Source organism: Myodes glareolus, chromosome 13 (genome assembly GCF_982192425.1).
Source record: "Myodes glareolus chromosome 13, mMyoGla1.1, whole genome shotgun sequence".
Lineage (NCBI taxonomy): Eukaryota > Metazoa > Chordata > Mammalia > Rodentia > Cricetidae > Myodes > Myodes glareolus.
The window spans coordinates 20,183,641-20,206,672 of NC_142038.1; the positions used below are offsets into that span (position 1 = coordinate 20,183,641).

Here is a 23,032-nt window from a genome sequence, read left to right on the forward strand (position 1 = left end):
GAGTCATCTGGCCTGCACCAGCCCAGTGTTCTACTCAGTATGCCCCTGCTCAGTGTGTAAGCTGGATAGCATCCATCCAGAGTCACCTGGCCTGCACCAGCCTGGTGTTCTACTGCCGCATCACTCAATCATCCACAGGACTTGATCCTAAATGGAGTTTGGATGGTACCTAAGCCCAAACCTATCTTCAGGAAATAAATAGAAAAATGAAGACTTGACATCATGAAGAAGAAGAAAAACAGAAGTTTTCCTTGGGAAAAAAAACAAAAAACAAAAAACCAAGTACCTGTGAGCCCTCAAGGCACTTCTAAATTCTGAGCAGTGGTGACATAAACAGGACCATGGGAATCGCGTGACTTTACAGATGAACATGGCTATTAAAACTGTCCACGTATGCCGCTTCAGACGGGAATTGGCTGATATGGAAGATATTAAAGCTGATATTGAAGAAATGCCTACCATGACCCTTTCATTAACTTTTAAATCAAAGTTTCTGCTTTTACAAGTCAAGAGTGGCTTGATATCGTCTATCTCATGTGGTTCACACTGTACAAAACTCTTCACCTCTCAGTCCTGCTCTGAAGCCAGCCACCTCTGCATGCCCACTGACCACAAACCCCTGGGCTGTCCAAATGTGGTCAGCAGGACCCACCTGGCTGGGGTAGAGTTGTCAGAAAGGACGTCTCAGGCCTCCCCAGTAGGAAAAGCCTGGACCAGTGGTTCTCAACTTGTGGGTTGAAACCCCTGAAAGGCTGCATATCCTGCATATCAGATGTTTATATTACTGTTCATAACAGTAGCAAAATTATAGTTATGAAGTAGAAATATAATAATAATTATATGGTTGGGGTCACCACAATATGAGGAACTATAGTTAAGGGTCACAGTATTAGGAAGGTTAGAATCACTGGCCTAGACCACTCTGGCAAATAACCCTTAGGGTTGAGTCTGGAATATCTAAGGCCCTTTTATTATTTTTCCCCGTATTTGGTAATTTAAGATAAAGGAAAGAAATCTAGATGGTCTCAAAGCTCTAACCCATCAAAACAAGACATTTATAAACAAGTTGGGAGTGCCCCAAGACAAAAAGATGAATGTGGCTGGCCTGCAGTCTTTCCGAGAAGCCATTGACAATGACACTGGGACTGGTTTCCTCTGCATATACTGGATTTTTGGGATCCAGTCTGTTTGGATGCTCACCTTCCTGGACCTGGAGTGAGGGGGGAGGAACTTGGACTTCCCACAGGGCAGGAGACCCTGACTTCCCTAGGGGACAAAGAGGGAGGAGGAGAGGGAGGGGGGAGTGGGAGGGTGTTGGGAGGAGGGGCGTAAATGGAAACTTTTTATAATTTAATAAAATTACAAAAAAAAAAAAGATTTATGTCACAAATCTATCTCCTGTTGGTCATCATCTGAGCTTCTATTTTTCCTTTCATGTAGGCCTGGGGTACTACTTTTCAATCAGTGACTTTCGCTGGTCAGCCCTGGCATGCATGTCTCAGAGGGAAGGCAACTGACCTCAGGTATACGGAGCCCTCCTCATACTTCAAACCTGCATTGTCCCAAACAGAGACGGAACGAACAGGGTTGTTGGCAATGTGAGAAGAGGTAATAGTAGAGGCAGGAGCAGCGTATCTCCTTTCTGTGAAGACACTCAAGATTGTGCCATCTAGAGGAAGGACTCACAGGCCAACAGCAGCTGGAAGGCAAGTGTCTTTTCATAGGACTGTTCCCAGCACCCAAGGCCAGTCAGGCTCCTGAGATCCTGTCCTATGCATGTTCCAGTTTGATTTCTGCTGCTCTGATAAAAGGTATCTTGACGAAAGCAACATGGAGAAGAAAGGGATGCGTTTGCCTTACACTTCCAAGTTATGATCCATCACTGAGGGAAGAGCTAGGCCAGGAACTCAAGGGGGAGCTGGAAGCTTGGAGGAATGCCTGCTGGCTTACTCCTCTTGTGCTCAGTTAGTGTGCTTACATGACCCAGGACCACCTGCCTAGGAAAGGTACCATCCACCATGGGCTGGGCCGTCCTGCCTCAATTAATAATCAAGACAATGCCCCTCCCAGACAAATCTGATCTAGGCAATTCGTAGGTCCAGTCTCCCCTCTCAGATGATTAACTCTAGGCTGACTCGCATTACGACAAGGAACTAACTTCATTCTGACTTTTCCTTTCGATCAAAGCGAAATGCCCCTCATAAGAAGAAAGGTGGTTCACTCTTTCTCAACCAGTTAAAAATGGGCACAACATTACAACCACACTAAAGACCTCACGTGGATCTGTACTAATTATGCCAAAGACCCCAAACATTAAATATCTCTGCAACACTCAGGCTCAGAACAATAAGGGGTTCCCTACTGAAAGATTAGCAGGAACCTTTTGCACTGCATGTTGCCAAGTAGCAGAGTGTCTAAGGTACTTGGCCACGCTGCTAGGGGAGGTGAGCCTGGGACTTGGGTGCTAGCTAGAAACAAGACTTGGGTAACAGATTTGAAGTCACCTGACAGAGAGGCACAGTTGACGCATACATTCATTCTCACTTGTCATTCTGCCCCAAGTTCTACAAATCAACATTCCCATCCAGGGGCAACCTGGCTGGCCAAGTAATGTGAACAAGAACAGAGCATCCTCTCTTCCATGATGTGACTGCCCAATTCCTGCCAGTTCTTTTGGGGAAGATGGTAAACAGACTAGCATCTTGAAAGGGCATGGGAGACAACCTGGAAAAGTGACTAGAAGCTGTCAAGAGTGGCCCAGTCACTTAAAGAAGAGGAGACAACGGGTTCTCATGCCCACTTCATAAACCCAAGGGGCTGGTGAGACCTAAGCATTCCCAGTAGGATCAAAAGGGTGGTAATGGAGCCTTGGCCTCAGTCAGGTAGGATGAGAGCTGGCCGTTCTTTCCTGGTCACTTTGCTCTCCTGGCTAAGATGAGGTCCAGTGAATGGGTGAGGTCCAGAGGCAGAAAGAAATGGCTAGGGAAAGTGTCTACAATGCAGAGTCTCGCAACAGCTATGTCTCCTGATGGATACAACAAAGCATCCAGAGAAACTGTGCTTGTGATGATGGTGGCCTTCTTTGCTAAGAGTGTGCTTGGGCGGGTGGCACTGAGCACTAAGAGGATTCCTGGGGTCTCTTGTGTACTGTGGGATGATCAGACTGTCTCTGAAGTACTACATCCTCAATGGTACCATCATTCCAGCCTCCACAGAATGAATATCCACTGGCTGAGAATGATGTGATCCCCAGCCCCAGGAAGGGAGTAACACTTCATGGAAGGAGTTAGGGAGGAGGAGAAAGGACAGAAACTCAGCTATGCACGGGAGAGCAGGAAGGCTTGTTTCTTCCTCTACTTTCTCCCTTTTTTACAACCATAAACGGGTTCTAAAAAAAAACTGCTATGCTAATAGTCCTACTCAGAAATTCAAGCCATGGTCTAAGATCGGAGCACCCCTGATCACAGTGTTGAAATAAGATGAACTTGAATTTGATGAAGCATGGACTAGAGCTCATTCCTAAGCTGGCCAATGTCTACAGTGATTAACAGAGAAAGAATACATAAACCCTGGAGAGGGATGGAGCACAACTCTGTATTATTCAGAGAAAAAAAGAAAAACACAGAGCCATCCAGTAGCTTGGGAGCGAAAGGCCACACTATTCTCATGCCCACTTCATAAACACGGGCACGAAAGGCATGCCTTTCTACAAGCTCCAGCTCAGCAGCCAAACCAGATCTCTGCACACAGCTTACCAACATCACCAACAGAACTACCCTCAGTGGACAAAATTCAGGAATTACTGACTGTCTCTGTTGCTACTCAATATGCATCCTGGCAGGACTGCTCAAAGTCACCTTCTCAATTTCCAGAAAGGGAAGTCCTTCCAGTCCACACGTCATTACTTCCTGGCCCACATTCTCCATACTCTCAGAGAGGCCAGCACGGGATAGACCACCAGATAAAGAAGCCCCTTCCCAAGCGAAACCACATAAGAACTTAGCTTCTTGCCCCTCTCGAGCAGTCTGCCTGCTATGCCCCTTGGTAAATACATGACCATGGTGCCTGTGGCCATGATGCAGCACCTAAGGGCAGTGACGGTAAGAGAGTGCAGTGCCTGCCGGGTCTGCCCTGTGGAGACATGGGCACTTGGAAGCTGTTGATACCTGGTCTAGGCAAGCCCAAGACAACGCCAAAGGGAGGGGCCTAGGCAAGGGATGGGAAAAACCTGTGCCACCCATACAGAAACCTGAATATTTAAGACCTCCTGGAGTACAAAGGGCAAGGCAGGAAAGGCAGGTGGGCAGAAACTACACTGGGTCCACTTAGGAAATAGAATTTATGCCCAGAACCAAGCATCCCTGGCAATCTGTGCAAACCTGAGTGCTGTTGCCTACTGTCGATGGCGATGTGAGAGAGCTGTACCACATCTGCCAAGGAGTGGCTGGCATCCAGAGCCCTTATTTTAAAGAGAAGCAAAGATCCTGTGTGGCTTTAAAATGGCCGCCATAACAAGATTTTCCATGTCCTCTTTAAAACTCAGGACTCTGGAAGAATTTGCTCTCTCTTTCAAAATTCTTTGTACAGCGACCTGTAATGTCAGGGGTGGATGGTGTAGCTACCAGGTGACAAGCCAGAGAAAGTCACCGTGGTATATAAAGAAGTCAATCAGGCAGGCCCAGGGAAGCTAGAAGGCAAAACTGGGGACCAGGAGAAACTGAGGAAGGCAACAAGAGACGAGGCAGAAAGCCGAAAGGAAGAGAGACTTGTTAGGCCAAGTCATGTCCACCATCAGTACTTCAGGCATGAGGTGTACACAGCATACAGAAAGACATACCCTTCTTGCTCCCTCTTGTGCTTGCATTTACACACAAGGACCACCAAGCCATTAGGTTCCCTGGGCAGAACTGTGGTTCCACTGAAGCAAGACCCTGCCCTGATGAGAAGGGCACAGCGGCCACTCCACGCTACCCATTACAATGGTTACACCCCATACCCACAGCAGCCTCTCCTAAGTCAGGCAGTGGCTGGGCATCTCTCTGGTCCTAGTAAGGGACACTCCATAAAGTAGGCTCTCCTGCTACGAAGAAAAGAAGGGAAGATGGATACTAGATGCCTCCTGTGTCTTACACTGACATTGAGAATTCAAACTCATTTAAATGCACTATTTCCAAGTCTCTTGCTAAAAGTCACCAGACCCACAGGTTATAAAACAGGTTGAGGATATGCCCAGCACCCCTGGCCTCCTAAGTTTGGTTATGGGTCAGCTTAGCCTTACATCATACTCTTTTACTAAAGGAGGAAAGATGTTTGGGGCAAGAAATAGAAACGTTTAAAAATTCCAAAGTGAGGAGCCTGGCTTGATGGCTTGTAGCATCCTCCACCTCCGAGAGTTCATCTCACTTTGTCTAAAAAGGCACGCATTGCTGGCCATCTCACTGTCTCCTTCAGCTGACTCACACCCAAGGACTTCAGACATACTCGGTGATGGATGAGGACATCACTTAACCCTAGACCAACTCCAGGACGAAATTCAAGCACAGATCTATGTATAACCTAGTACTGTGTGGAAGAAGCCAGACACAAGAGAGAAGGCATGAGCGTCTGGGCCACAGCTAGCAAACCCAATTAGGGCTAATGGCCAATAAACAAATGGAGACTTTCACAGATGGAGGACCAGGGCTGAGCTTTTGAAGGGCCACTTTCCTGATGGGGTACCGGCTCCAAGTGAGAATCCACTGAGTTCTTTGTATACAATGTACACGCTTTTCAGTGTTAGCCATCAACCCAAAGCCCTTGACACCTCTGTACTGTGGTGAGCTGACAGGTGGGCTCCCCTGCCCTCTAGCCCTTTGCCATACCCTGCCTGGGTTTGCAACTCCAGAACGGGGCCCAAGAGCACTCCAGACGGCCCAGGCTCACACTTACCGGCTGCAGGCCGTCTTCTTGTCTCTGGCTCTGGTTGGGACGATTGATGAAGGAACGTGTGGAGACTTTGTAGTGGTTCAGTAGGCAGACGACCACCACCACCATCACAGTGACCACCACGACGATGATGAGGACCTGGGCGAACTCCAGCTCCGCTGCAAGGAAGAAGGAGGACGGTGAGCGAAGGCCCCGGCATGCGCGTTCTTTCCTGGCTCTACATCCAGCAGCTGCAGGCAGTTATGACCCCTCCGATCCGGTCCTCAGAGGAGACACAGAAACCATGACCACACTTAGAAGAAACAAATGCCTGCATAAAGCAGATGTGTGGCTGGGTCAGGGTGACACCTGAGCTCTGCCTGCAGATGACTATGGGTCAGTCATTTGTTGGACCTTGGTATTGTAACATTTTGGACAAATGGAGGTTCTGAGAATGCCTTGTCCCATAGATCTCTGTTGCTCTGCTTTGCAAAGTTCTAGGATCTGGTCTTCAAACTTAAAGCCTTACAAAAATCTTCTGCTGGCCCTACAAGGCCTACAGAGTTTTGGCTACAACTTTCCTCACTGACAGGATGGAATTCAAGGTCAGCCCAGTGAGCTCACCAAAGGCAGATGCAAAATGGGCACCTGTGTACGTTGGGCCAACATCAGGCCAGCTCAGACTGTCAGCTCAACTCCTGTCCTGTCAGGTGACCGTCTACCTCTTCATTCCAGCAGAGTTGAGGAATTCTCTCTGAACTGAAGCTGCACCTACGCAACCTCTCTTGAAAACAAACCCACCTCTCTGGTTGAGTAAAATTTTTCAGAGCTCAACTCACAGGAGCTGGGCATTGAAGGAAAAATAAATAATAAGAGAGTAGCTTCAAGTGTCTGGTCCTGGGAGGATTTGCCTTTGTAAGTGGCTTAGACAGCATTTCCCCATTCTGCAGGCACAGCGTCTGAGCGGTAAGACCAAGGTAGGCCTCCAACACTAACATTACAAATGATACCCCACAGTCATTAATATGCCCTGCACACACATGTCTGGATTCCCTCCCCTCCCTGCTCCAGCATTCCTGACCCGAGATGAAGCTGAGTGTGCACCCAGTGTTTCTCACGAAACTATGGTTGAAAGTCTGTTGTGGCTGACACTGCATCCTCAGTAATTAGCACACGGTGGTGCCTGACAGGTAGTTAAGAGGCCCCACCAATAAGGAGAGCAAGAGTGACTCAGGAACCTACTCAGGCACAGAGAAGAAGCTCATACACGCAGCTCCTAGTGGGCCTTCCCTGAGGCAGCAATTGCTGGCAAGCCAGGCCAATGCAGGCTGCAGAGGACGATGCAGGCCTGCAGAGCCCCTGGGGTCTATGCTATGAGGCCAGGCGCAAATCCAAGGGCAGATATCTCGTACAGAACATGACGGAGGGAGGCAGTTCTACTCAGGCCAAAGGAAAGGAGCTTAGAAGTGAAGGCTGAATCTTAAATCATGCTCTGTTGGGCCAACTTTTTACTTTTACAAAGAAGCAACAGAGTTGCCACAAGCTGCCCTCCAGGTTAAAACATGCTCTAGCATTTACCAGAGTTCCCTTTTGCCGAAGACAGACACAGAGGGAAAAGGAAACAATGACATGGACCAACAAGGACATGGACCATTGGTTAACCCTTCACTAGACAGCTCTCCCTAAATGAACTTTCCCTGGATGTGAAAGGCTGTGGGGATGCAGCAAAGAAAATTATTTTTTCACAATCCCATAGGCATTTCAGTATAAAAGAATTATACCTGAACAGAACTTTATTATAGAACTTTTTAAAAAATTAAAGGTTATAGAAGAAAACAGTCAAATTCTGCTGAAGCCCTGCAGCTCCCCCGACTGTACCCATCCCATGTCATTCTGGAGGAAGTGGAGGCACTGGCATGCATGCCTACTAAATGCCTCATCCTCCTTTTAATTATGACAAAAATATTGGGGGGGGCAAGGTGAGGGAGGGAGGAAGGGAAGAAGGGAAAGAGGGAGAGAGAAACTGAATATATGTGGGTGCTAACACAAATCTGTCAGTAGACCATCAAGAGACATTTATTAAAAGTAAGATATTATTTCAAAAGGATAACCAGGCCTGAAGCAGTGATCACTGAGGGAACAGGCCCAAGCCAGAGACCTCTACAGGAGTGGGCCCAAGCCAGGGACATCTGTGGGAACAAGCCTGAGCCAGTGACCTCTGCTGGAGCAGGCCCGAGGCAGCGATCTCCACAGGAGCAGGTACAAGGGAGCTGAGCTGTCCTGAGCCAGAGACCTTGTCTCTCATTTCTGTAAATTCCTCTGTGAGATTCTCTACAGACAATATTTCTCATGGCATAAATGATTCATTTCTTTCTTCATGGCTACACTAATATTTCAAAAACATTTTTTCCTCTAAGAACTTTTATTTTGTTCTTTCATATTTCGATCTCTGTGTTGTATTTTATATTTTGGGTATAGACAGCATAGGGCATTCTGAATGAAATGATCTAATACGTTACTTAAAAATCCAAGCAAGGGTGAGCAAGATCCCCATTGCATAAACAGTGTATATACATGCTCCCTTAAAAGAAAGAGTCCCCACTACTCTCGTCCTTTTCCTGAGGACTGGTGCTTCTGAGCCTCCATCCTAAGCTCTCCTGTAAACCTGCCATGTGTACCCACCGGAGCGCATGGCCCTTGCTGAGCTGTCTGCAGCTATACAACTGCACTGCAGCTTCAAGCAGAGGAACAGAGCCCTGGCAGGGACATGGAGGGCTCAGAAGCTGCCCAGCAATGTTAGGGGTCCACAGGTGACAGAGAATCAGGAAGCTAAGACGTGTGTCAGGGTGAGGCAACAGGTTGGCTCAAGGGCTTTGGACGTATAAATAGGGTCCCTAGAGGTGGGGCACTGGGCAAGGAAATCGGCCTTATAGTAATAGCCAGTGGGCCCCTGGGGCAACAGTAGGCTTGAGTCATTCAGCCCAGGCATGAGAGGCAGCTCTCTGAGCAAACAAGAATGAAATCCAGGGTATCCAATCCCTAAGGCCAGAATCTTCGCAAGTTATGGCTAGCAGCAGCACACGCCGGGATCCCTGTGTTGCTGTTTGAAGGCCCACCCCGTGGGGCCTTCATTGGGTGTGGTACCCAGAGTAGAACACCACAGCCTACAGGGCTAGGGCAGGACAGATGGCTCAGCAAAAGTCTGACTATCTGAGTTTGATCCCTGGAGGAGAGAAATGACCTCCCCTCCTGCATAGCTGTCTTCTGACTTACATATGTGTGTTGTGGCAGATACATGCTGACATAGACATTCACATCATACATATGCATGCACACGGTAACATCAGATTAAAATATTTTAAAGTCTAGCTACTCTTTGAACTTGGGGCAGAACAGTCAATGAGGACAGATCATTTTCTCATTTAAGTTTTAAGAGATAAAAAGCCAAAAGTGGGAAAATAGAAAGAGTAAAAACATCCAGCTCTGGGGGATTCTCAAAGTAAAAGCCATTAAACAGAGGGTGATCCTCAGGGACGAGCAGATCTCAGGGTCCTGCTCTATGGAAAGCCCTCCCCTCCCCCCATGTCTGTCCTTCTATTTATTTTAATCAGGAGACTCTGCCCCAAATCTGCACAGCTTGTTTTCACGTGGTGGGGGATGGAGAACGTGCGATGGTCCAGGGAGCCTGGGGGACACGTGAAGGAAAGACGCTTTAGTTTTGCTTTAGAGGGGTAGGTTAGGAAAGGGACACTAGGAAGAGAATGAATTTGGAAAGAAATATTAAGATGGGAATACTTTTTAAGCCCACAGGAACAACAGCATTTAAAAGGGTAATTGGATGCTTTTGAGGTTTCCGAATCTTCATGTAAATCACTATGGATTCTGAACACAGCCCACTGGTCAGGTTTCCTTCATTTCAGTAGTTACGAATATCAAGAGAAGTAAGGCAAAAAGCAGCCACGCAAGTAAAGGACTTGAGGCTAAACAGCATTTCTGAGCTCCTGTTCCTTTTATGAGGCTGAAATCTAAGGTGCAATGGATGAGTCATTGCCAGTCACACACCAGAAATTTTACAATAAATTTCAAACTTACAGGAAGGGATCACAGTGCCTTGCTTTATTATTGTAAACGGCGACAATAACGGCAGTGATGATGGCATCTCTGTCTTTATAGAAACATCTCCAAGAAATTCTGAGCTGTATTGTGGGGAACCGCAGGACCAGAACTGTGTGGAGCAGGCTGGTCCATCCCTTGGTCCAATGAGGACCTGAACTGAATCCTCCAGGAGGCATGAATGCCTGAACTATTTTTAATGAACTCTGGGGAGATGTGTTTGTACCACCCTTGGCTTCCTAATATAACACCCACTTCTATTTGTGGGGTGGCTAGCACCATCTTCCATTCGGTCTTTCCTCCACGAATACATCCTCATCTGCAGCAGTCGAGGTTTCTAAATGTTTAATTAGTTTTACGTTCCAGATGTGTGATGTGTTCCCTGACTGAAAACCTCTAACAGAGGAAAATGGCGTGGGCCCCATGAGCCCTTCCTTTCACCAACAAAATAAACACTGTGACCGCCTGTGGGGGAGCCGCCATGTAGAACACTTATGTCATCCCCAGGACCAGCGGCTCCTTGCAGACCTCTGAGTGATTCACCTCCTGCTTGTACCAACGGAAACCCCTCTACCTCATCCCCCTTCACGCTACAGGCTGGGAAGACAAAGAATGGAAGAATATGACCAGCCTGCCACAGAATCCCACCCTCTAGAGAGTCCCCTCCCTGCAAACCCTTCCTACTCCCCACCACTGCTGAGGCAGCAAGGCCGACTTTGTGACACTGGGTTGGTCTGGTTTGGCTTCTCCACACTGAACTTGTGTCTGTGTTTCCTTCCTGTCTCTGGCCTGGCTCGGCAGAAACAGGTGTCGTGAAAAGATGACAGCCATGGGGTGGGTGATTTCTTTATTTATGGGTCTATGACACTTTTAAATTGCTGAATGTTCCTATAGTCTGGTAGATTCTTTCCCAAATCCTTAGCGGTACCAGGGAGATGGATGGGGGAAGGAACTGGGATCCACTTAGCCTATAATTGTCTTGAGCTGGAGAACTATTGGTATAAAAATACTCTTGGAGATTTTAATGGTTGAATGAAAATTCACACTCATTAAACTCCATAGTTAAGGGCGATATTAAGCCTCTGCTATAAAAAAAAATGACTTCACAGATAAAAGTTCAGAAGGCAAAACAATAAGGGCTACAGCTTATGATTATATTAAAGTTTTAAAATTGCATTTTCCTTTGTGGCTAGTGGGTTTACTCCAAATTGTTTGTTAATGAGCACGACAATGAAAAGGAGGAAGGAAAAACTAGAACTCTAAAAATAACCAGGTTTTTGCGATTGCAGGCTGTATCTTCCTCTACAAGTTCGTCTCTGACACCCACACTGCTTCCTACAGGCACAGACTCCATTCCGTACTAACACTCCTTTCTGACCTTTGTCCTCTGACCTTCTCTCAGAGACTGAGCCATGGACCAGGTCTTGATCATCGATGTGAAATTGGTGTGTATTACATATAAGAAGATCGGGTCTTCCAAATTCCGTTTCCTAATTTGTTTATACACTATATTGTATGGAACCATATCCTGGCAAACACTCACCAGCAACTTTAATGATGCTAACATTTTACCAAAGGTTTTCATATTTTGCACCAATTACCCAGCATTTCTATTTAAAGGAAGTTCAAATGGCCACCAGAAAAGGCTCCTGATTGCTGTAAATTATCTGCTTCTACATTCCTATATTTACATAAGGCAGTTTGCATAGCAACAACATTGGAAGTGTTAGCTATGATCCATAGGTGGAGCGGATAACGCGAAGGCACTTCTCCCCAACTTCGATCCCAACCAGGTACCTCCCAAGGCACCGGGCTGACTGGGTAGCAGTCAACAAGGATTAGACCCGCTAAGAAATCCCTAGAATACAGACTCGGCAAGTATCTCCAGCAAAGGTCACATCAAAGGCCAAGGCACCTGTCCAATACGACTTTTCTCTACTTACTTCACCATCTAGACTCCCCTGATCTCTTTAGAAAAAAAACTGACCTAAGCATCTCCCAGTCAAAGATGACTGAAAGAATTGTCGTTAAAAAGAAATAAACCCGCAGAGGAGTGGTGGGGTATTTACGAACCTTTGCAAAAAAGTCCATCCCCTGCCATGCTATAAACTAAAGTAAACTAAAAGTACCTAAAATCAGACTCCCCCTCTTATAGAAGTCATTTCAAACCCACCCACGCCTCACCTCCACATTATTAAGGTGTCAGAAGAAATACAGCTGCGTATGGAACTGTCCCAGTCCCAGTGGTGGCTTCTGAGTGCTTGCTAGCTGGCCGCCTGTTTGCCTCTCACTTTCCTTAGTTCCCCATCACTCTTGGAATCAATTTCTGTTTCCCAATATCTCCTGTTACTTTGATAACCTGAAAAACTAGTCAATGACCCAATCCCATTGAAAGAAATATATTTTTTTCTTTCAAATGTTTCCAACAACTCAGGGTGGGGGGGGGGGAGGAAAAAAACACCATCAACCAAAGGGGAATTTTTAGGGTAATTGAAGGGGGAACTAATTATATTTAGATATAAAATCTCTGAGCGGAACAAGCTAATTGCAAATCAAAGAAGACAGAAAAAGCTCCCGTAAGATTCCCACCTGAGAGAGCTGACAGACTGACAGGCAAAACAAACTTTTTTTTTTTTCTTGAGACAGGCTTCCTGTATCCCAGGCTGGCCTCCAACTCACTCAACTTATTATGTTGTTGAAGAAAACCTTGAATCCTCCTGCCTCCACCTCTCGATTTGATGGGACACACCACTATTGTCAGGTTTAAGAACAGGCTTCTTGAGCAGGATTTGCTCTTCTGCTCAGCTCTGCCCAGACCAGACTCCAAGGGCAGAAAAAACCAACCCACGACAAGCCCCCAAGACCATGCATCGCCCACAGCGGCCCCCTGCAAATGTACCTTTTTTAAGGAACAGGTCTTTAAACTGAACCTCCTTCAGTGTGCCGTTGCTCAGCTGCTCGATGGACATAATCAAGTCCTTGGCAAGGGGAAATCCAGCTGTGGCACAGCCCACCCAGCTCAAACCATCCTTCAACTTCAGGCAAGCTCCTCTCCAGGCAGCTCAGAGCTGTAGTGATAGCCGGTGTGGAGGGGAGAAAGAGAGAGAGAGAGAGAGAGAGAGAGAGAGAGAGAGAGAGAGAGAGAGAGAGAGAGGAGAGAGGAGGGGGGGTTCTTATGTCTCTTTCTACTCTATCAGCAGGGGCCCAGCCCAGGTGCTAGACTCAAACACTGTGGCTCCGACCACAGACTGTGACTACCAATTATCAACCGCCATCAACAGAAATCAGGAGGTCTGCGGCCGGAAGCTGGCAATGTCGCAGAGAGAGTAAGCCGGTCTCCAATCCCAAGAGCACTCAGCGTTGTTGACGACAACATATATCAATGGTTAGTCTGCCTTTCCCTGGGTTTGGCCTCACACCCAGACAGTTCACATCCAGACATGTCACAACCCCAGCGTGTCACACACACAGGCAAAGAGAATGCATCTTATCCTATTACATCCAATAATCTTTTTATAACAGGCAAATAGCGAATCAGACTCAGCAGAGAGAAGGGATCTGAAAATCTCAACACATTTTTTTCCCTTCCTCTTTGATGGACGCTTCCAGAGCTAAGGAAATAGAACGTGTGCTTACCGTGACAACACGGCAAGCAGGACCGCCAGCCTTGTGTATCCAGCTGCCAGCACCCACCACATCCCTCCCACTGGAGGCCAGGCTACAGGCTTTCTTGATCCTCTTCCCAGGCAAGGTCCCTGACCGCTTACAGCAGCTCTCCCAGCGCTGACAGCTGGCAATGCCTTACCACAACAAGAAGCGCTTGCATTCATAGTCTCTCTTATCTCTCTCTCATGGCATAGCGGCACAAACACAGCATTGAGAGAATCCTTTCAAACCAGAACTCTCAACCTTACTGCGCAGTTTTCGTTCAAACAGTTCTGAAATTACAGAAAAATAGCCCCAGGTGATACAAAGGGACCATTCAAATAGGAAAGCAGAGACCTCCCCCAGGAGGACGCGTCCTGGGTTCCTTTTGTACAAGTAGCCCCTTTCTCTGGAGGTCTAGATGGTGTTTTTTCAAATGTTCATAAAAACCTCTCTTGCGCATTCTGATGGCCCAAGGCCGTGTGGAGAGGCTTCGTGGAAGGCTGCATGTCTGTTACAGTTTTCAGAGGAAAAAAAAAATCACCTGGCAGCCACAGTGAAAAGGGCAGAGTGCCACCACGGTCACACCGCAAATAACCCCGACCACAGGCACCGTGCTCTGCCGAGAATAGCTTTTGTTTTCCCTTATTTAGGGTAAATAGGGATGGCATGTGGGCCGCCACAACAGTGCTGGCTGTTGGAAGAGTTGTCAAAGCAAAACTAAACTGTTGGTTACTACCAGAGTCAGAAATAAGGGCATCGACGTCAGTCCCTGCTAAGAGCTGGGGATGTCACCTGGGGCCTGACAGCAGGTCCAAGCACTGAGGACAGCACTCCCTCCTGTTCTCATTCCCGGAAGCAGAAAAGGAGCAAGAGAATTACCAAGAAGAGCCTTGGGACACTTCCCCCAGCTCAAAGAGGTAGAAGTTTAGCACGGAAATTTACATTTGATTGAGCACGCGGTCAAATCAAGGCCCTGTGGCTGTTCTTCAGTCATCTCTAAATTAAAAATGTAGCTCCTTCCTTTAGTGATACTTGTGTTGACTTTCCTCAGGTTTACACTGCTGAGTGACTATGGGGGCGGGGCTCCAGGTAGATTGACAGAATCTTCAACTCATGGAATGCTCTAGAAGAGCCGGCTGCAAGAATTACAAACTGCTCCCACTTCAAGTCAGCTTCCCTGGTCTTCAGTTATCCTAGAGCCTGGGGATCCTGGGAGACCAGGGGCAGCAGTTTCTGGTCAAAGGCTGTTAGCATGATAGCTGACTGTGACCCCACTCTCCACAGGAGGGACTAGGATTGCCCCTCTAAGTCTCTGTAATAGAGGGAATTCAGTCAGTTTCATGGGCGCTGAAATCCCCTTCTGTTCTTTGCTACTGGACATGAACAACCAACTTTGAAGTTTACTTTTCTAGAATGTGATGAACATTTCATGTATCTAAAAATCTTCTGGGCATAGGGTCACATGGCAGGTGGATCTCTGTGAGTTTGAGGCTACCCTGGTCTGCATATCAAGCTCCAGGTTAGCCAGGGCTCCACAGCGAGACCCTTTCTCAAAAGAAACAAAACAAACCGAAAAAGAATCACCATAGTTGTCCTCTTAATGGCCTCACATTTATGTTATTTAGTTGACTTTCTTATCACTGGGCATTTTGGTCACAGGAACCAATTTGAATTAAACTCTGATCATTCTGTCTGAAAACAAAGTGCAAACCGTGGTGGTGGCACATGCCTTTAATCCCATCACTCAAGAAGCAAAGGCAGGCAGATCTCTGAGTTTGAAGCCAGCCTGGTCTACAGAGCACATTCCAGTACAGTCAAGGTTACACAGAGAAACTCTGTCTCGAAGAAAGCAAGAAGTTAAAAACTTTTGACCTTATAGAAGAAAATTTATTTGATAGCTTACGAAACCACACATGCGCTCTCTCTCTCTCTCTCTCTCTCTCTCTCTCTCTCTCTCTCTTTCTCTCTCTCTCTCTCTCTCTCTCTCACACACACACACACACACCAAATGCTGCCTTGTATTCCCATGGGATAGTCACTGTAGGTTGCAGTGCACAGCGTCTATAGAAACAGGCTGTGTCTGCAGCGTGCATAGCACACAGCCTGGTTAATGCCGCCCAGTGCCCCACCCCAGCACTTGCTGAGGGATCGTCTGGGTTGGTTCCACAGGTGTGGTCCTTGTCTGTTGATTTCACCCCCTTACACACACCCAAGGAGGTTGCTCCTAGAAGAGAGGGCAGAAGTCAAATCACACAAACCATAATGCCAGGGTTTAGCCCGTGACAAACATCTCATTCTGGCTACAATTGGTAAATACTAGCCTAGTTTTTTTTTTTAATTTGCTTTTCAATTTTTTAATTCCTCTATTTTTGAGATTATAATTAATCATTCTTCACTTCTCTTTCCTCCCTCCAAACCCTCCCATCTACCCCTCCTCACTTTCTTTCAAATTCATGGCCTTCTTTTCCATTCATTTTTGCTACATACTGTTATGTAGAGGTATATACATATTTATTCCGACATAGATACATACAACTTGCTCGAGCCATATAGTGTCACTTGTATGTATGATTTCGGGCTGGCCATTTGGCTGGCCAGCTGGTGAGCTCTTCCCTGGGGAAGACTATTCCTCCCAATCCCAACATTCCTTAGCTGCCTGCAGCTTTCCCCCATCCACTTCAGCATGTCTGCGGTATTGCCCTTGTTCGGCTCAGGCTTGGGTAGCCATGTTGGTGAGACTTGACAGACACCGCTTAATGGATAAGTACCACTGTTTCTTGATTCAGAGAAAGAAGCAGAACACCAAATGGAAGGGCACGGGAAAGATGAGTGCGCTGGACAGAAGGACACACGTCTGACACTGCAAACAACACAAATGGAGTCACATGCTCGTCTGCTGTGTCTTAAAATGACATCTCTAAGTGCTCCGGAAGGCTTTACAAAGACATACTAGCTTTCTAAATAACTTAGAGATGAGTCTCAAAGATCTGCGCGCCTTCCCTACATACAGCAGAGGCCTGGGGCATGATACCAGGTGGAGTCACCTCACGTAGACATTTCAGAAGGGTTTGCTGTTAGCCATGAGGACGTACAAAGCAGCATGAAGAATGGCCCCAGAGCTTCCTGTGGAAAAGTCTCCAATGAATCAATACAGCTGACAAACATTTGCAAAGTGTTCGCAGCCCTCAGGAGGAAGTGCACAGGCCTTGGCTATAATCCTACAGATAGAGACACCTTTCTGAGGCGTATTTACTAATTATTACACGGCTGAGGCACTGAACTTGTCTCAGGTTCCAGCTGTAGGTCACTGGGTCTTAAAGAACTGACCCTGCTCAGAGGATTGGCTTTCAGCCATGATCAGTATAAGACAAACTAAGGGAACTTGAAGCCTGGGGCTTCCCTGATGGCCCAAAGAGGCAGGGAGTTAGTAGTTGAAGCAGTAAAACCTAATAGGTCAGAGCTGGGCCAGGGGAGTAAAGAGTACTTATTTATACAATCCCATTTAGCAAGTAGTCTGGCCCAGCCTCTGATTTTTTTTCCACCATGGGCTCCTTTGCCATAGCTGTTCTCTCCTCTACTCCAAACAGAAATTCTCACAGTTAAAGGGCATCTGAAGAGGCACAAACACGCTTTCAGCATCCATGCCAACAGAAAGCCAGCATTTATAAAACTCTATAAAGTGTCGCTGCTGTATTCTAGAAACTTCTGAGCTCTGCGCATTTTTTATCTTTACACCAACTGTGAAAACTATACTTTCTTGTTCTCAATTGGTTAATGAGGGATCCAACACTCAGAGTGTGAATACTTAGTCCAAAATTAAATAGCAGGTAGAGGTGGGTAAGAGATGGACTATAAATTTGAAACCTCCCATGGACACATCATTTTGCTTGGTGAGCAGGAAACCAAATATCGTCCATCCACAAATGGACAGCTTCCTGAAGCTAACCAAAGGGCACCAGCAGACTGATGAGCACTCATTTTGATTTTTTTCAGCCTGATTACCCATTTTTGGACATTAAGGGATATATCAACTCAGAAATCCATTTCCACGAGACTCTTAGGACCATTTTGTATTTCAAATGCTTACAACCCCATTAAGAATCAATGGCTCTGTTCATTATGCATTCCCCTTCCTTGGGGTTTCTGATTGTGCTGTAAAATTTTGCTCCAGGATGGTTTTTTCACATAAAAGTTATACCTTGGATTTCAGTCTTTACAAACTGAAATAGTGTGAGAATTTGTTATGTTCAAAAGTTCAGAGGGAAGCCGTTAAAGGAATATAAATACTATGTCCCTAAAGACTCAAAACACAGCAATCGTTTGATATTTGTATTAGCAAGGCAGAAAATTGAAAGTTAAAACAATGTATCATTTTGATGATAGATTTGAAAATATATTCCTTACCAAGGCCCACCCACATATTTATTTTTAGTATTTATTAAAAAGGAGGCTAACACTTCAGTGACAGACACTGAACAGACTCAATTTTGCCTCTAAAAATTATTTTATTTACAAAATCCTTATGTAAAATACTGCTCTAATTGATTCACTCAAAGCAAAGAAGCTCAAAATTAAATTGTTCAGAAAGAGGAGAAGGAAGGTCTTTCCAGGAATGGGAGAAGCCAGGGCACATACTCCCACACAAGAGGGAACCGCTATAGCACAAATGTCATTTTGGATTTTATATCAAGAAGGACTGACCCTGTCTTTCTTTAATATCTATCTATCTATCTATCTATCTATCTATCTATCTATCTATCTATCTATCTATCTATCTATCTATCCATCATCTACCTACCTACCTATCTAATCTAACAATCTACCTATCTATCAGCTTAACTCACCTGGGCATTGGTCCCACCAATAATTAAAAGACCGATAGGTCTATTTGAGAAGTTACATGTAAAATCTACCATCAAACAAATTCTGAAGAGGGGACAAGAAGTCTTTAAGAAAAAGATGTAGCTGTGTTGACCCCTCAGTGCCTGCAGCCACAGCACCCTCTGAAACCAAACACAAGCCTGGGGATTAGCAGGTCCTTGGCTCACTCACTCGCGGGCCGGCTGAAGGCATCTGTGCCTCTTTCTGGAAAGGACACCATACAGTTGACTCTCAGTAAAGACCAGCACAGGGCTTTGCGACAGCAAAGTTCCTAACATTAGCACGAGTTCAATGAGCATTTGTAAAGTAGGAGTAAGACTCATACCCAACATGGAACGAGTTCTAGAATATGATATGATGGGTAGGGGTTCTCAAAGCTCTTTCCTCGCCCAGAAAAGTTACCCTGGAACCTGCTAAAAACTCTAGGAATGGGGCAGAAAACTGAGCTTTAGTCTGGTGGGACCCTCTGACCCCCACTAGGATTTGAGCACCGCTGAGGCCACTGGAGTAGAGGTGCCATTGAGATCTTACTCAGTTGGGGGGTCCTGTATGATATAATATGTATGATATACTATCAGCTTGCCAAATGAGATGTGCCCACTGATAACAACAGTGGCCTGTTATAGTGGTAACCAGCTACGTTCTGATTGGATTTGAGGCCCATTCTACAGGAAAGGAATTCATACCTGGTACTATGAAGCCGCTTCTCCTGGCCGAGGAGGCCCATGGGCTACAGGAAGGAACCTGTTACTGCTGCTGTGCTAAGCGGACATGATGTCCAAACTGCCTTCTAAACATCTACATTTATATCCATACAATAGCGCAACTCTCAGCCTTCATAAACTTCTTTCTTTTTGCCACGGGAAGCAGTTAATACAGACACTTACTGGCTAAAGGGTTAAGACTAAGTGACTGTGGAGTGCTCAATTCTAAAAGGGACAGCTACACCACTCCACACTAATGTTCGGGGACACTGTAGAAGAGGGGACAGAAGGATATCAGAGCTGGATAATGAGAAGGGGTGCTGTGAAGCGCTGTCTTCTGGACACGACATGGCCACTGCTCTCATAAATTGACAGTGCAAGGCCTACACAAGACTGAGTTGTCATCTCCCAGCATGGACTGAGGAGGTGAAAATGGAGACTGTTTTTTCGTTTCCCAGTCACCCAGACCCCAATGATCACACAGAAACTATAATAATTACAACACTGTTTCATCAAAGGCTCAGGCATATTCCTAGCTAGCTCTTACACCTTACACATTTCTATCAATCTATGTATTGCCACAAGGCTTTGGCTTACCGCTAATATTCTGGCATCTTTCTCCTTTGGAAGCTACATGGCATCTCCTTGACTCCACCAACTCTCTCTCTATATCTCTGTCTGGATTTCCCACCTGGCTTTATCCTGCTAGGCCATTGGCCAAAACAACTTTATTAATCAACCAATAAAAGCAACACACATATAGAAGGACCTCCCACATCAGGGAGGGGTACTTGATGCTTCACTCACAGCCAAGCAGTTCTTGGTAGTCACTGGCTGCTCTGTGAGGCAGAGTTCTTTTTCTTTAGTAGTTTAGTCCCTGCAGTAGCCACCCATGAATTCAATATGACCCTAATAAACACAGTGAGTTATTAAAAATAAAAGATAACAAAGTAGGGGGAAGTGATGGGAAGAAGGGTCTTAAAGGAGAGGGGAATAGGATGCTTCTGATCATAATACAATATAGTCACATATGAAATCATTGAAGAATACAGTTTTTAAAGCGTTTTTGAAGAATTTGACCACCATTTACCTAAGGAGTGGCAGTGTTTCAATAGTGGAGCTATTCCAAAAGAAAATGAGTACACACGTACCTAACATTTTATTTTGCCAGCTCCCTAAATATTTGCTTTCTTCCATGGTTTTGCATGGCTCTGGTGTTGAAATTTCTCTGTACTTTATTTACCTGGAGATACACTATAATGACACAAGGACACATACACTTGTAGGTCTACCATATTTTTTTTAAGGTATCATCTCACTATGTAGTCCTGGCTGGCCTATGGCTCAATATGTAGACCAGGCTGGCCTTTCTTAAACTCAAAGAGGTCTGCCTGTCTCTCTTGAGTCATAGTATTAAAGGTAAGTAGCACCACTCCCAATTTTAGCTCTCACATGGTTTTAAGGCATCCAGATCATTTTGACATGAACATGTCTAAAAGTTAGATACTACAATATTCCATTCTGTGGGCATAGGTGTGTGTGTACAAATTTCAAAATTCTGAGGCTTTCCTTAAAATATGGTAATTGCTATCATACTGAAACTAATTTGATTAGGAGAAGAGAGATAAAATACTCATAGCTCAGACTCAAAGTCCTTCTCGGTGCCTTTGCTTTACTAGGTATAGCGCCTAGTAAAGAATTTTACTTCTACGTGGAAGAAATTAGAGCCTCGAGAAGTTTACTGCACACTGCCTTAATTCAATCAGCCCACTCGTTGTACGGCCTTAGATAACTTATGCATAAGAAATATGTCTGGTCTTTTTCTTTTAGAAGTTGGGGAGACCTACTTGTTCAACAGCCAAGTTCACTGAAGAAAAAGTTCATCATTAGCAACGTTTCAGTTTTCCTATTTGATTTGCTTCCCCCAGCTTAATTAACGAGATTGTTTTCCTCCTAAAACAGGCTTAATATTCTAAAATGAGTCTGCGTCTAATGTGATCTCCATAGAACTGCACAGCAGCTTGCGTTAAGTCACAGATATTTTGCTCGATGGAGCAAGTGTGCTTACATTTAGAGAAAATCTGGGAAAGCCGCTGTCTGCATCTGTAAAAGTCGTCACTGTAATTAAATGCTTTAATTTTCCTAATGGGCTTCACGAGGGGGAGGGGAGCCAAACGTGTGCTAAAAGATAATCTCCTGGAGGAGGAAGTCTGGATGGAGGCTTAATCAAATCTGGGGCAGAAGTTACATCGCCCAAATCGCTGGTCATCAAATACCCCTTTCTCATTGGTGCATTAGTGAATGTGGACATCATCCTTCACCTGGGGAAGGCTAGCAATCCCCCTGGCTGGACGTAATCTTTGTGTTCTTCAATATTAAAGGCTTTTAAAAGACCCCTTTAAAAAGCAACAAAACTCGTGAAATAAATAGAACAACACGAACAACAAGAACAAAAAAATCAGGACATGCTGTTACCATCAAAAATAGCTCAGGGGCTTCCATTAGTCATATCAGACTAGGGAGAGCCGGCAACAGATTTCTTCCCGACAGGAAATGAACTCCAGTGACCAACTCCTGCCCTCTCCCTCCAGTGAAGCTGATGTGCCGACTAGACAGGTAGACATTAGGTACTCAGGCTGTCTGGATGCTATGGAAACCATATCGAGTGCACTTGACCATGGGTAACAGGGTCAGACAAGCATGAGACGAGACGCATTCGTATCCTGGCTGGGCAAGAGGCCTCATCTGCATTTGCTTTTCCCTGCAAGGTGGCCCTATTTGTCAGTTCTGATATAAACGAGCTCTCGCCTCTTCATCTAGTATTTTACCAAGAGCAGTGGAAACTGGGAATAAGGATAGCCTCTTTTTGTCCTGCCCAGCCCTGCACAGAGCCTAAAGCCTGAGCCAAACACAGTTCATAACTCACTGCGTTGGGGAGGGAAGCTCTGTGGGGTCGAGACAATATTTAGGATTTATTCTGGGTCCATCATGAATCGAGAGGCAGATACTAAGGTACTCATGGCAGGATTATTTTCACAGAATTTAGCTTTCTTCACCATGACATATTCTGACTTTAAATTTACCCTGTGCTTAAACATAATTAAAGAAGTTGCAGGGTATAATTATTTGTCTAGCGTGAGTGAGGAAGAAAGTCGAATCTTGAAGGCACACCTCCACCTAACCACTCACACCATCCACAGAGACCAGCTGGAGGGGAAGAGGGCCATGAATTCCTGCAGCTGCTGGGGACAAAGAACACAAGACATAATTGATATTTTCCTACTAATTGGAAAAGGCAACAATTCAGATTGTTGGGAGAAGGGAGAGAGGACTGAGCTCTGAATGTGTGGTGTTTGCTGAATCCTGCCACACACCAGAGCTCTAGAGCCGAGGCATTCCAAAGGCTAATGGCAAAGCCAGACAGCCATGACACCGTGCCTCAGAGTACGTTCACTCAGGAGCTTCTGTGGTCAGTGTTGCACCCACAGCATCTCAACTGTGCTGGGCCGGTATGAAGTCGCCAACAATTGACTGTTAGGCCAAGGAACAAATAAAAACCACACTGACGGTACGGGACCTAGCTTCTGACTCTATAAGGGCTTATCTTAGTGCATGACATGGACACTAATTATTGATTATGAATTCTCAGCCTTAGCTTAGGCTCTTTTTTCACTTTAATTTTCCCATTTCTATTCATCTACAAGCTACCCCGAGGTTCTTTACCTCATCTGCGCACTATCCTTCCGGCTTTACTGCTTTTTCAGTGTCTGGCTGGCTGGTTC

General features: G+C 45.8%; 1 protein-coding gene across 10 annotated transcripts in view; it reads right to left on the minus strand.

Annotated features, from left to right (window-relative positions):
• The window catches only part of Ldlrad4 (low density lipoprotein receptor class A domain containing 4), a 320,979-nt gene that overhangs the window by 24,964 nt on the left and 272,983 nt on the right, over positions 1-23,032 (minus strand). For 8 of the 10 annotated variants that reach the window (XM_087895936.1, XM_087895934.1, XM_087895935.1 and 5 more), the window contains one exon: positions 5,929-6,083. In XM_087895936.1, coding sequence (XP_087752062.1) covers positions 5,929-6,083 — 155 coding nt within the window. Of the gene's footprint in view, positions 1-5,928; positions 6,084-12,916; positions 13,101-23,032 lie in introns of those variants that run through there. The other 2 variants (XM_048419372.3, XM_048419373.3) reach the window with 2 other exon arrangements.